At 39.1% G+C, this 14,722-nt stretch overlaps 1 protein-coding gene across 1 annotated transcript in view; it reads right to left on the reverse strand.

Moving 5' to 3' along the window:
• Nucleotides 1–14,722, reverse strand: part of IGF2R (insulin like growth factor 2 receptor) — a 55,368-nt gene that overhangs the window by 17,981 nt on the left and 22,665 nt on the right. Inside the window, exons 14-27 of the mRNA XM_064413265.1 lie at nucleotides 13,786–13,917; nucleotides 13,263–13,410; nucleotides 11,715–11,892; nucleotides 11,046–11,161; nucleotides 10,490–10,652; nucleotides 8,791–8,970; nucleotides 7,648–7,749; nucleotides 6,707–6,808; nucleotides 5,860–6,034; nucleotides 4,438–4,605; nucleotides 3,732–3,875; nucleotides 2,302–2,480; nucleotides 1,850–1,937; nucleotides 253–459 (exon numbers count right to left, since the gene is read on the reverse strand). Coding sequence (XP_064269335.1) covers nucleotides 253–459; nucleotides 1,850–1,937; nucleotides 2,302–2,480; nucleotides 3,732–3,875; nucleotides 4,438–4,605; nucleotides 5,860–6,034; nucleotides 6,707–6,808; nucleotides 7,648–7,749; nucleotides 8,791–8,970; nucleotides 10,490–10,652; nucleotides 11,046–11,161; nucleotides 11,715–11,892; nucleotides 13,263–13,410; nucleotides 13,786–13,917 — 2,082 coding nt within the window. The remainder of the gene's footprint in view (nucleotides 1–252; nucleotides 460–1,849; nucleotides 1,938–2,301; nucleotides 2,481–3,731; nucleotides 3,876–4,437; nucleotides 4,606–5,859; nucleotides 6,035–6,706; nucleotides 6,809–7,647; nucleotides 7,750–8,790; nucleotides 8,971–10,489; nucleotides 10,653–11,045; nucleotides 11,162–11,714; nucleotides 11,893–13,262; nucleotides 13,411–13,785; nucleotides 13,918–14,722) is intronic.

Here is a 14,722-nt window from a genome sequence, read left to right on the forward strand (position 1 = left end):
TAAAGAACAGATAGACCTCAACCTTCCTCTAAAACTTGCAATCCAGTTATCGAGGGACTACTACTCCAGCACAGTAAGGCTGAACTCATTCATAATTAGTATCAAGGTAACTACAGGTATGGTATTTTATCTGCACATTGAGCAAAAGCAGTGAGGTGTTCTATCTCATTAGATAATACTAGATTAGCAAGAACCCTTCTTCACCCTGGTTAATCTTCCCACTCCCTAGGTTTCTTTAGGTAAGTGCAGTACCTGCTACTTTTTCAAAAGAAGGGTCCATCTTCTTTACTTGACACGATGCAACACCACGACCCTTTCCTGTGCAAGGTTCTGTTATTTCTCCACAAACACTGAAGTAGTAGTCATACTCATCTGTACTCACTTTGATGTTTTTACCAGAAAGCGGCTTCAGGTTAAAAACGTGACCATATCTTGGATCTTTCACCTGGCAATCTTTTCCTTTAAAAGGAAGTTAACAATTTAAAATACAACTTAAGATCTATTAGCCTTGCCAAATACACTGGGGACAATTATGGCTTACTGGACAAATAAGGCCACAAAAATGAGTACCTACTTCAAGGCAGTGACACTGAAGAACCATCTTAGTATAAATGGCACATTTATTTTATAACTGCCTCTAAAGAAAGATGTGAAAGTCACACTGTAGTTCAAAAACTGCCTCAGAGTGATCTCAAGTTCTTCCTTCAGCTGTGCTGAAGGTTAAGTACAAAATGAGAGACACTAAGTCCAGAACTTGCTTAATTATCTGGAAAGAACAGCAAGGTCACAAGATCAAAGCAAAAGGTGTCCTAGATGTCAGTCTTGTATCTTCTTTTAACAGCTCTGAAGGTTGCCGAGTTAAGAAAATAATCAGTCATAGGAAATATTTATTCCAGCTTACAAATCTATAAAGATGCATATAAAAGAAGATTTAGGAAAATTCTAGTTTCAAGAGTCTCATTAGCTGATATATGTCAGCAACTTTGCTGTTGCTCAAGTCCTCAGTTTTAAAGTGACCCTTTACTCAACATTCTGAAGCTTTTTAAAAAAATCATCAGATTGTATCACTCAAACATTATGCTCTTCTTGATCATACATGTTGGTACCCAGCTAAAGACATCAGTTTTCTTCCTTTAAAACCACAATTCAGTCACCAGTGTCCTGCACAGTAATTATGTGCTACAGAGCAGCAGTTTGTGAACATTCCTCATGCCACGTCAGGTCATCAGCAGTTTCAATAAAGACTAGGATCTTGTGATACATCCTTCACAGGAAGTCCAGATATTTTAAGGAATTATCTACAAGCTGCAAAACAAAGCCTGCAAAGGCAGAGAAGATGCCTACACACTCAGTCTTCCATCTAAGAGACAATCAAGTACCAGAACTAGAACTTGTGATTTCTTGTTGCACATCGTGGAGTCAAATACAAACTGAGACTCTTCCCCAGTGTCTAACTAGGGTCAAGTTTAGTCTTCCTTCCAGTCTTTAGTGAGGGACAGGGAATGACTTGCCAGGCATAGAATCAACTCCATTCTCATGAAACCTGGTGCCTTAATATTTACTAGCAAGTCTGTCTGTGACTTAACATGACAGCAATAATGCTGTTTTGATAAAGTATTGTACTAAATCTCCTTTCCCTAGATAGGCAAGTACATCTGCCTGTCACCCTAACTTGTACTTTTAACATTAGACAGGATTTGTAGTTGCTTAAAGCTCAGAATAGATGTTCCTCCACAAGCCAACACTTTTTACATAAAGATTCACAGGGCAAGAAACCAACATAGTTTCATTCAAGTATTTATTATTTGGACAGTTTGGCTGATACTTCAAATCTCAAATAACTACTTACCTTCTGCTTTGTGAACAGGACATGCTGCCAAAGTCCTCCAAACAAAGACAAACTCACAGTCATTCTCCTGTTCCAACACTGGTGATCCCTACAGAAAAGAGCCATATGAAGGAGGCTTACTAATAATTACACTGCAAGTCTCAAAACATACACACATGGCCTTTTTTTTTTTTTACTGCAGTTGCACAGTTTAAAGTCTCCACTATCAAACTGCAGTACTCATGTTCAGCAAAGAGCTGCTTTTGGTGGCTCAGAGGATTCCATGATAGTTCACAATTGTGTTCTACAGGTTCAGTAAAACAGACAGCTTTTTCAAGAAGAGACAGGGAAAAACCCAGTATGTAAGATTTTACTTTTTAGAACCAGTCTCTCCATTTTAAGAGAAATAAACATGGTCTGTTTTGGTACAAGCATTAAAATCCTCATTAGCAGCAAGTCGAAGAGAAAATTACCGTTGTTTGATCACACTGGAAGATTATACGTGTAGAATAACGCTGATTATCTTTGCATGTGTCACCATTCAAGTAGATAATGCTTAACGACCCATCGGTAGCAGCCTGGGGGTTTATCTGAATGACTCCAAGGTTCTTGCTTTTATCAGCGTATTTCACACAAGATCCTATGGCACCACCTACAGGAAAAGAACTGGGTTTTAGTTCAAAGCTTTGACAACTAGTGTTAAATTGACTGTAAAATAATATAAAAGGGTATCTTTAAGAGAGCTTTGAAGTAAACTGTCTCAAACTCCTGAAGCAGAACACAATACACATATTCATCAATATGGTTAGAGACACTGTGTAGCTAAAGCCTTTGAGGAATATAACAAGTTACTCCTGCATACTGAAATATTTAAAACTGCACTAATTATCTGATTCCACAGACTCATAAAAAACTACAGTACAGTTAAATATATTAAACTGGCTAGAATGGAGTAAGACATGGCAAAAGCTTCTCATTTTGGCTTAATTCAGTTAGGAGGCTTCAACAACATTTGACTTTCTGTACTAGTTTCAGCTGGGTAGAGTTAATTTTCTTCCCAGCGGCGAGTATGAGGCTGTGTTTTGGATTTGTGCTGAACACAGGGTTGATAACATAGAGATTTTTTCTTATTGCTGAGCAGGGCTTACACAGAGCCAAGGCCTTTTCTGCTTTTCCTACTACCACATGGCAAGGGAAGTTGGGGATGAACAGGAGGCTGGGAGGAGACAGCAGGGGCAGATGACCCAAACTGATCACAGGGATATTCCAGACCACATGACATCATGCTCAGTATATAAACTGGGAGGAAGGAGGAGGAAGGAGGGACATTTGGAATGATGGTGTTTGTCTTCCCAAGTCACTGTTACATGTGATGCAGCCCTGCGCCCTCCTAGAGATAGCTGAACACCTGTCTCCCCAAGGGAAGCAGGGACTTAATGCCTTGTTTTGCTTTGCTTGTATGCCCAGCTTATGCTTTGTCCATTAAAGTGTCTTTACCAGAAACCACAAATTCTCACCTTCACCCTTCTGATTTTCAACCCAATCCTGGTGGTGGGGCAGTGAGCAAGCAGCTGCATGGGGCTGATTGCTGGCTGGGGTTAAACTATAACACTTTATAGTCTACTTTCTTTAAAAAATAATAAGCTCAGAGATCCTGGCAAATACTGCCCTCAATGCAATTTTCCCAAATGCATTAATATACATCTCAATGCAAGAGTCCTGATAAGCATTAAGACTGCTCTCAACTTGCAGAAGCCTGTTTGTTAATTCTCCCACATATGTCACCCAGATCTATGCTATTTCTGTGATTCAACAGACAGGAATCAATAAATCTTACTGAAATATCCTCTGACTATAAGGTCTTGCATCAGAAGACACAAGAAGCGCTTGCCACTTGGCTTACCAGGACATCCAGTCACGTACGGCAAGGGCTTGCAGACATTCAAGAAAAATGTTCGCTTTTTTGCTTCCTTTGAAGTGTCTATAGCAACCCATGGCTCACCATCTTTGCTCAAGTCACTTAAGTCATACTCATTGCCAGCAGCATCTGGAAGAAATGCAATAAGCTGAGAGAACTTAATACTTGCAGCAGAATTGGATTTGAAATTATACCAGTTTCATTGACAAATATATAATTCGAAATAACTTTCAGAATCACATTAAATATGTACCAAGAGAATGTACTGGTGCCACAAATACATCACCATGCCAAATGCAGAACATAGTTTCCCTGACAGTTAATTCCCAAATGTAACTTCTCCACAAATCACAGGTGCATTTTTACAGATGCCAATATTAAATTCACTCGTTTTCTTTAGAGTTGGGCTGAAGCAGCATCAGTCACAGTAATGATTAAATGTTTTCAAAGTAATTATCAACTTTCTTGTGTATACCATAATGTTTTAAATTAGCTTCCTTCCCTCTTTTTGTAAGTTAAGCCTGCTTCAAACAACTTACCTCTTCTCCCACCCTATAACCTCTACAAAGATTTTAAGTCTTACAAATATCTTCTCAATAGGTATTCTTAAAGCCCTCCACTGAGCAGAAGTTTGCTGTTTAGTTAATCCTTCCAACATGGGAAAGAGCCCACCTAAATTCCAGGTACTTACCTGTGACCTGACAGTCTACAGGAGCAGGAGCACAAGCCAGAGCTGTGTGAAACTCAAAAAAAGTATCATGGACGTCCAGCACGCTGTTTATCTCCTCACGCACAAACTTAAGCTCTCCAGGATATGAATCATTACAAATGAAAGTCACTCTGAACATGTCTGATGTTCCTATAAAACAAACATTTATCTACTGATGGTTCTGTTTGGAACATTTGAATTTAAGTTCAAGCTAATACTTAACTTCAAAATTTTCTAAGAGCTTCTTATTAATAACTGCTTCAAGGATAACACTACCTTGCTGCTTTATGGGGTTTTAGCTGTATATATGCAAGCCTTCTTCAGAGAACTACGAAAAATTGCCTAACAGCCACTATTGCCTCTACAAATAAGAGACCAAAATGCCTTGACACATTTCAAGAACATAATTACCTTACTGACCTCTGCTCCCTATGTTCTTTGAAGAAACAGAAACCTTTTAAAATACCACCAGTGGTAACAGTAGCTTTTAAATTACTTCACACAAAGTTCTGGGTTTGGGGTTCTGTTTGTTTGTAAGAAGTTCAGTGTAATGACTGCAGAACAAATAATACTGATCCTATCAAAGCACAATATATAAAGTTCTGTTTAGTCCTCAAGAAGTGACAGAATTTTGTCAGGGAGTAGTATTTGTCAGCAAAATGCTTAGCAGTGTTATAAAAAGTGTTGAAACTCAAAGCAAAATCCAAAAGAGCTTAATCACTGTTAAATATTATGTACATGTAAAATGTCAAAAATGAGAGCACCCCAGCAATTAAGCATGCTGAAGCATTTGAGGTTCCTGAATCTAAAACCCAGTTTTCGCAAGATCTCTTGTTGTTAAGATGTCATATTCCTTTCTACAAAGCTCAGTTTCAGTACTGGAGAGCATCTAATATCAAAAAACTAGATACACATTTTTTCCTTCATTTTACCTGCAAAAGAGACTTAAATTCATGAAGTAGGTGCACATGAAGTGTTACAGCAGTAATTAAAAAAAATCCACACAGGAGAGTATAAGCTTACTGAAAACTGACCTTTCAGATACGAAACAACTTTAGAGAGCATTATCCATGAAACTGAAGCTAAAAGCTACTACTTCACTTAGAAAAAGAAGCTAAATTCATTTTGTTTTCCCAATTTAACTATCCATTCCTCCATGCAAGGGCCAGTATTTTTCATCTGCTAAGGAGAAAACTCTACAGTGACTTTCCTAAAGCTTTGAAATGCACATGTATTACTGAGCCATTACCATTCTGTGTAACTTAATTTCTTCCTAAAATTTCCATATGAGCCAGCTTAAGTAATTAATACCAAGCCAAACAGACTTCAGTACACGAATAAAAGAACGAATGAAGACCACTCACAATAAGTTTTTACAATACACTGTATATTTCCTGAACTCACCTGATTCCACACGAAGAGGGCCTCTGTAGGTAAGGGTTAGAAACCCTTCACTGGATAGATAAAGGGTTTTGTCCAATTCCAGTGGCCTCAGAGGTGTCAGATTTTCTCTTTCACACCCAGCAGCTGTTTTGCCATTGATTTTACCACAATATGGCAAGTGTCCACAAATGTTTAGCTAGAAGTTTTGAAAACATGTAGATGCACATAGTATTAACTGCATCAGAAAAACAAGGTCCACATAGCCATTTCTAAACAGTAAAACCCTTGTAGAGAACCATTTCAAACAACACAGTTGTCTTGCAGTGCAGAAATGACAGACTATAATTCATCTATAATACAGTAAGAGTATCCTCAATTTTCAGATTACAGGGTCAACAAATTCTCCCCACTAGAAGTAAAGGATGTGGTTCAGCATGTTTATTCTAGGCCTAAAGATACCACTATGGTATTATCTATAACAGCCTAGGATTACTGACACATGCAGATTACATTAAAAACACTGACATGGACAGACTAAATCCCTGTCTACTCTTTCCCTGTCAATTTCCTCAGAAGAAGCAGATAAATTGGTAGTAAACAACAGAGTCCATGAGGGGAAAAAACACCTCAAAAAGGCAGCCTCAAAAGTGTGGCTACCGTATGTTCTCCAAGAACCAGAAGTATAATGCATTAAAGACCATCTAAGATGAAGGACATTATCTTTCATTCCTTCCCTCAACCACAGTGCTTTCCTGCCAACTCATACTTCCTAAGAGGACTGAGTGAAAGCTCCTCTAGATCACTAAGCAAGAAAAAAAATGCAACAATAGTGCTCATAAACAAGATATTGTACAGCCAAAATCCTTACCGAGAACGTTTTCCCATTGCCAGTAACTGTATACCCCTCCTCAGAAGTTAATGGCTGCAGGTTGAACACAAAGCCAGTGTTTGGATCTCGCACAGAGCAGGACTGGAAAAAAATTACAACAAAATTATTTTCTCCTTCTGCATTTCTTCTCTTTAGATTTTACCTCTAACTCGTTTCAAGAAGCAAAGCAGTGATTTAGACATATTCCTACCCTGCATACCAAAACACCAGATAACAGCTCTGGCAGTGGCTTCATTCAATTCTTTCGTACATTTGTTCAGTTCTTTTTGTCCACTGACATAAGCCACACCAACATATCCAAGTGGAATATAACATATGGCATCTATCATATCAGCTAAGAGCAAGGAAATTTTAACTAAGGGCTGTTTTCACACTGTGTTGATGTTGAAACCTGTAAAGCAGAAGCAACTGAGTAGATTTCACAGAATATTTTGCACTGGAAGAGACCCACAAGGATCACTGAGTCCAACTGTTTAATGTATGGCTTGTATGGGAATCAAACCCCCAACCTTGGTGTTATTAGCACCAGGCTCCAAGCAACTGAGCTAGTCTCAGGGTTTAGTGTGAAAAAAGCAAAGTCTCATCTGATGATCTGCAGAAAACAAGGACAATACATAGCCATACATATAAACTTAGTTTTATTAGCAACATAGCAAGGGAATGCAACTTTAAATGATGCATTCAAGAGGAAGTAAACTGTTCTCAAGAGAAAGTACCTGAATATTTTGGTCAGAAGTTAGACATTTCAGAAACACTTCAAAAATAAAGCAGTAAAATATCACAAGACTACATCGTGACCAACTTGAGACTTCACTTTAGTTAGTTTTCTTCAAGAGCCATTTCAACAGAGCAACCAAGAGTGCTAGAAGAAAACATTGTACCTTGAGACTACAAATACAATTTACATTCTCCTTTCTCACCTGAGAATCATCTTTTGTTTCCTTGATTGGGCAAGCAGCCTCAGTTTCCCACAAGAAAGTGGCCACACAATCCAGAATAGCTATAAACCGTGGGCTGCTACTCTGGAAACAGATTGCAGAGGAAGACCAGATTAAGTGTAATAGCTAACACTTTGTCATGCTTGAGATTTCCCATTACGAGAAACTGTCAGGTTCTTGTAAAAGACTTCACTTCAAAGGCACAATTCCCACCCCACTTCCCTCTCCCTGATTTATTTTGAAGGTCATCACTGAAAACTTGGTCTAGTCAAATATTTACCATGTGACCAAGCATTAGCCAAGAACTGAATCTGATATCCAAATACTCAGATTAAAGTCAATATTTAATTTAGACATGTATAACTAGATATTGTCCCAGTTTAAGCTTTGAGGAGTTTTGGGGTATAATACATAGTCCATAATTAAAAAAAAAAAAACAACAACAACAAAAAACACAAAAGGCAAAAGTAAAGCAACAGAAATCTGTTAAGTGAGGTAACAGGAATACTAATTATGTACACTTCATGTCAGTGTTTTCAGACAAAAGCAAAGCAGTTCATAACTGCTCCATGTCACAGATTTTTAACCACTTGGGCTAAAGATCACTTGGGTAAGGGGAGAGCAAGACCTGCAGATTCACAAAACCAGGAACAACAAGTCTACACAAGTCTACAAGTCTAATAATCCCCTCAATCTAATCTTCAGTATGTGGAGTTGCAGCCTCAAAATCTCTATAGATTTAAGAATTCTACAATCAACAATCTATGGAGAATGCAGAACCTAAGCCTGAGGATACACATTACAATATTTTTCCTCTTAAGGAGTGTCCACAATGTTTGCTGTTTTAAGTACTCATGTATTTTTCATGCTAATTAGACTAGTCTGAAACAATAGTGTTCATCAAGACTGTTAGTTTTTAATCTAGTTCTTGTTTATGATAAAATAATCAGACACACGCTTCTCTAGCATCTAAATCAGTTTTGTTTTTACATCTCAATTCTAAACCCTCAAGAAGTCTCCCTTGCCACAAATCTGCTATACACTACACATCTTCATGTGGCTTCATGTTATAGGATGAAAAACCTACTAGGATGAAATAACAACTGGAAGACCATTTGTCCTTACAAGAGTGCCCCTGGAACAGACGAAGTGGATGGTGGTGGTATAAGTAGTAGTCTTGCCATCAGCATTGATGCATACGGAGCCATTTGCATAGGTTAGAGAAACATGTCCAGGTCTTTCAATTACTAGTTCTTTGCTGGCAACACCAAGATTACTAATAGAGGTGACTTCAGAAAAAGAAGCCTAGAAATAAAGAAAAGCATGTCAACAACGTTTAAAAAATTAGATATAACCAAAAAGAAGATACCTACTACAATACTCTTGTACACAGTTTGAGAGCTTTGAAGATAATGAAGGTATAGAGATACCTCTACATTTCTCTCCCATTCTGTATTCAAGTTTCACATATTTAACAGACAACCTCCACAACCAGGTATGGTTTCATTTTTGTTGTTTTTATTTTTAGTACAATAATGTGCTTGTAGTACCTTAAAACACTCATCTGCATCTCCTAGGCTACATAGCTTAGCAATTTAGGGAGGCCTATGTCTTCTGCAGTAGGTAGAATTTTTTGTAGAGCTCTTTAAAACAATATGTGGAAGTCTCCAGATGTTCTCAGCATTGACTTTAGGGATCTCCCATGCTTAGCTAAGGCTAAAAATCACTGACACAAACCGAGCACTAGAAAAACAGTAGGTGCTACTACCAAAGTCTGAAGTCATTGTCACTTCAACATAACTGGTGTTTCCTAGCTTTAAGAAACTACTTTAAGTCAATAGCAGCAACAAACTGAAGAATATACCTCCACAACAGCTGTCCACAGACTTCTGCCCTTGAAATTCTTTTTTTTTTTAACAACTCTTTAGATTGACCCAATGTGCTCACCTTTTTCTCCACTATCTCAAGCAGTGAAGTAATGAAACCCTAAAGTATCTCTACGCGTACAGTAAGCAGCCTTGCACAACAAAGCCTATTGCAAGCGCAGGGAATAAGTACTAATTATCTCTTAAGTGCTGTGTTGGCAATGACTGGCTTCAGTCACTAACACATCCCCTTAAGGGGGGGAAGGTATCCTCTCTGTTTGATAGAAGGAATTAGGACAGCTTGGGGAGCCTCTAGTATAGCTTTCCCTACAGCTCTGAGAAGTAATGAAGTCAGGCAGTGGGCAATGGGTCAATTCAGCCTGTCAGTTGCTATCACTTCCATGATAAATTGTTATACCTCAGGGCAATACAGAAGCAGAAGCCCAAAACTACCAGTGTTGTTTCTTCTTTTATTTGCTTGGCAACATCTGCCTAATCTATTCTTCAGATCCAATGCAAGCTCAGGGAAGGCAGGGATGCAAAAAAGAATCTTTAAACAAATTTTTTCCACAGTTCAATCTAGAACAAGTCAGAAGCATGACAAAATATTCAGGAGGACAGCCTGTTCCTAAAGAATTGTGTATTCCTAGCAGACTCCAAGACTCCAGCAATTTACACAAAAGAGATGCAGTTTGTCTGCCTCTGAAACACAGGGCAAAAATCATGAGTGTCAAACATGACATTGGTACACTTGTAAAAATTAAAGCTTTGTGTAGTTCTTTGAAGAGGTGGACAGGAGCACTACCATTTTGCTATTGTTATGCAACCATTATGGTACACAGAATATCCCTTTGCACAAGGAGTCAGAATTCACATGGCTGTCTTAATCTCACTCATGTCTGTTTCAGTCTCACTCATGTGGCAAACCAGCTCTGAGTTGGGATGGAAAGGGTACTCACAGAAACATGTTTATATTTCATCTGACAGACAGATGCTCGCCGGTCACATCCTGGGACAGCAATCAGGGGTCGACAGACATTTATGTAGTACTTCTTGCGCTCACTTGGTCTTGAATTATCCATGGCATACCAGTTTTCACCTCTCTTCTCAGATTTTGCTAATCTGAGCAGAAAGAGAAGGTTCTGCTCTAAGGACACACATGCTTCATAGACTCTCTCCAGCTTTCTCAGTCTCAAGAAACAGAGCAACGCTAAGGCATTCCCGACTAACCTCCCCTTCATTTTTAAGTGCTACAATTAGAAAGAATACTCCTGGGACACAGAGCACAGTTGACAAGGTAATTTGTTTTTATAAGCAAAACCATCCCAAAAAGTCAGTTTGCATCCTAGGAGGCAAGCCAACATGCTAGAGGGATTTCAACATACTTGCAGTCAAGACCATCACAAGAGGTGAAGCTTCTGGTGCTCTCTACACAGGAAACCAACTTCAGTCAGAACTACCAACCAGAACACCAAACTAGAAAAGCAAGTTACACTGCACGTGTCACTTTCCTACCTTGACAAGTCATATTGGTCCATGGTGTTGTGATCTGTCACAACACATTCCAGTGGAATTTCTGGACAAGCATGTTCAGTGTACCACCTGAAGTTGTAGGTATAGTTATCTTCTTTCTACAAATGAGCAGAATAAGTAGGAGAAGCTTTTCACACTGACAACTTTGTGACTCACAGCTACTGCTTTATATGTCAAGCTTGGTATTGCCCCTTGGTTTTGAGATATATCTTCTCAGACTCATTTCTGTTGGTCTGTCCTGTTATAGATCTTGTCATTCCCTGTGTCACCAAAAATGCTCTTGCCAAAAAAACCTGCTCTGGTTCTGTTAAACCACTGTCTGCTATGTACACAGTCCTACCATCTGTTACTTCTCAGCCAGTTTGTTTTATTCCCAGCTAGAAATACAAAACAATCAAAAGCACTAATAATAACATGGTCCAGGGACTAGAGGAGAGTGAGGTAATAATCTGGATCCAGGTAAACAGCTTACTGTTCACTGGTCAAGGAAAGCTTTATGGCTGCAACAAGAGTCAAATATACCAAGAGAAATAGTTATCTATTTTAGTCTGCTTTATAGATACTGGGTATTTCCACACTTGTACTGACCTATTAGCTAATGTCAGTATTTTAGGATGGAGATCCTTCCTTTCTTCGTATAGAACTTCTTACCTGATACTCAGGCTGACCTATTCCAGCATCATGGTCACACAGGAAAGTTATAAGGGTAGAGCGCTGTGTTTTATTCTCATTGTTGTATGCTGCACCATTTTTGTAGGTCAACTGAATAAGGCCATCATAATAGGAAAGTTTGGAACTGGGCAGTCCAAGACTCCAAGACTGACCATTACTAGAAAAGAAAAAGTGAGTTTTGAGAGTGAAGAGAATGCAAATTTGTCTCTAAGAGAAGTCTTACAAATAGAAACCATGTAAGTTTATACAAGACACCATAGTAAGACATAATAATTAAATAAGGTTGATCAGACCTCAGTGAGCTGGGATAAAAAGAATGCTGCCAAAAGGAAACTTAAAACATGAACAGATGTCCTCCTTTGAAAAGGAAATGAATTTACGTATTGCAAAGATATCTAGAAAACTTTAATACTCCCATCTCTAAGAGGGTGACAATACCATCAAAGTTCTAATTCTCCAGAGTGGAAGTCAAACTGCAGACACCCTCATCTTGGGGTCAAACTGGCCTCATCCAATTACATATGGGCAATGAAGACCTAGCACTGCACAACAGCTCTCTGCTAGGTATCAGCTTTGGTTCCGGAGTGTTTCTTCACTGACTTAACATCAACTCTATCAGACCTAGCTTGATCATCTTCCTCTGAAGAACATTTCTAGGGTCTGCAGTGAACTGTCCTTGGCTGAAGAGTAACTCAAGAGCCAAGTACTGCTGCAAGTGTTTGCACTGCACTCCATCTCTGGCAGCAGGCTGACCTGGAACCTGAAATGCACAGATACTTCAGGCAAGCAGCAATGCTGTCAGAGTAGCAGTACACACTGGGACTATGCCTGCAACAGCCCATTTAGTAAGGGAGATCATAAAATTGTTAAGGTTGGAAAAGACCTACCAGATCAAGTCCAACTATCAACTTAGCACCACCACCAAATCTTTACCACTGAACCATGTCCTCAAGTCCATATCCACACATTTTTTGAACACTTCCCAACATGGCAGTTCCACCACTTCCTTGGGCAGCCTGCTTCAATGCCTGACAATCCCTGCCATGAAGAAACTTTACCTACTATCTAATCTAAACATCCACTGGTACAACCTGAGGCCATATGGTAGGACATCCAAGCTCTGGGCTTCACCTCTACCTAAGGCAGCCCCTGCTCATCCCAAGTGCAGCAAGCTCACATTCTTTAGGCCAGCTCTTGGAATAGAGCTGACCCTCAATCTCTGGAATATAGATTGCCTTAATGCAGCTGTGGCAGTAAATCTAGAGTTTACAGTCCCTATGGATAATAAAAGGGAGAGCAATGGGCACATTCCATCTCACAAATTAGCTCTAAGCAAGATTACATATATGTGCATTTGGCTTGAAACAGCTGGCAGTGTAATTACTGCAAATTATATGCTAATTACCTGATCTATTAGAGGTAGCCCAGTAATTACTTTACATGCAAATTGTTCATTGTTGCACACCAACAACAACACACCATGCAACAAGAGATCTTCCCTTACAGACAAGGGAATGAGTTACTCACCTCTGCGCTACTTGGCACGCTGCCGATTCTGTGTGACACCGATCATCAGGCAGACTGCCACAGACGCTTATGTAAAACAAGTACTCCTTAGTAGTAATTGTATAGAAACTTTTTGCCTTGGCCAGAGGTGATAAATCAAAAGAGAAGCCTAATCAGGAAGGAATAAACTGTATCAGTTCGATTTTGTCCTGACCTCTCTCACAGGTTTTGATTCAGTCAGTCACATGTCTAGCTCACCTCCCCCCGAAATTACTATTCCAGAAACAAAGGGGACAAAGTAAAAGTGTGGTTTCTTACACAGAGATCTACTTCAGTATAATACACATTACATCTATTTTCCTACATTCACTAGGGGAGTACTAAGCTCATGCTGTTCTGATCTTCCATATGCACATACTTAAAACTGCGGGTACTTAGCATTAAGCTGAACTAACTTTGCTCTCGGGTATCATTAAGGACCTACTTGTTGTGGCCCGAGTTATATCCCTAATGACCTTTTGATTTGCTGAACAGAAATACATACCTGCCTGAGGATCAGACACCTGACAGTCATCTCCTTCAGTTTTAGACAGGACACAGGCAGCAGCAGTATACCACTCAAATGCATATGAACACTCACGCTCTGCCATCAAGATTGGAGCACTTTCTAGATCACCTGGTATCACAAGAGCAACATGTTACACACACAGACAGGCAGGCTGCCAACTGGAACTAGGAATCTACACCTAAGAAACTAATTTCTCCTCAAAAGCCAAGGTAACTGTTACAGTACCTCTTCTTTGAAAATGGAACCAAAAATATTTTTCAGTCTTTGCATCCTCCTCCCCAAAAATAAAAGTTTACCCCAGAAGTAAAGGCGCAGGGCTCAATTTGCTCCTGAGAACTATCACAATATCTGAAAAAATGTCTAGTTTGGTATACAAAACTGGTGTTTTACCACAGAGCAATAGCTGTATTAGCAAAAAGTGCATAATCTGATCCTAACAGCCAGCACGCTTGGAAGTTCCAAGTTCCTCAGGCCGACACAGAGAAACACAGGTTTTCTATTTTCCTGGGAGATAGTTAACTAGCAGGCTATTATTATCAACATGAACAATATTAACTTCTGCAAATGTTTCTGCCTTTCATAAACTGCCAGCAGTTTAGATACAAACAATATTTATTTGAAAAGAAGGCTAAAGTATTTGATCTCAGTTCAGAACTATTCCTTCTCATCAAGACAACCTAGAGAAAGAAAGTGCTTCCAGATATTTGTGGAGTTTTAAACACTTAGGCATACTTTAGTCATGTTCAGAAGAATCTTATTTCAAGAGTTTTTAAAGAGTACTTGCATAAAAGGTAAATAGAACTAAATACCTGCAATTAGATTGCAATCATGCTAGTAAACAAACCCTGCTGCTTCAAGATTTTGCATAGAAAGATATAGAAAACAAAAGCACATGCTAATATTTAGCACTCAT

Source organism: Passer domesticus, chromosome 3, assembly GCF_036417665.1.
Source record: "Passer domesticus isolate bPasDom1 chromosome 3, bPasDom1.hap1, whole genome shotgun sequence".
In the NCBI taxonomy this organism is placed as follows: domain Eukaryota; kingdom Metazoa; phylum Chordata; class Aves; order Passeriformes; family Passeridae; genus Passer; species Passer domesticus.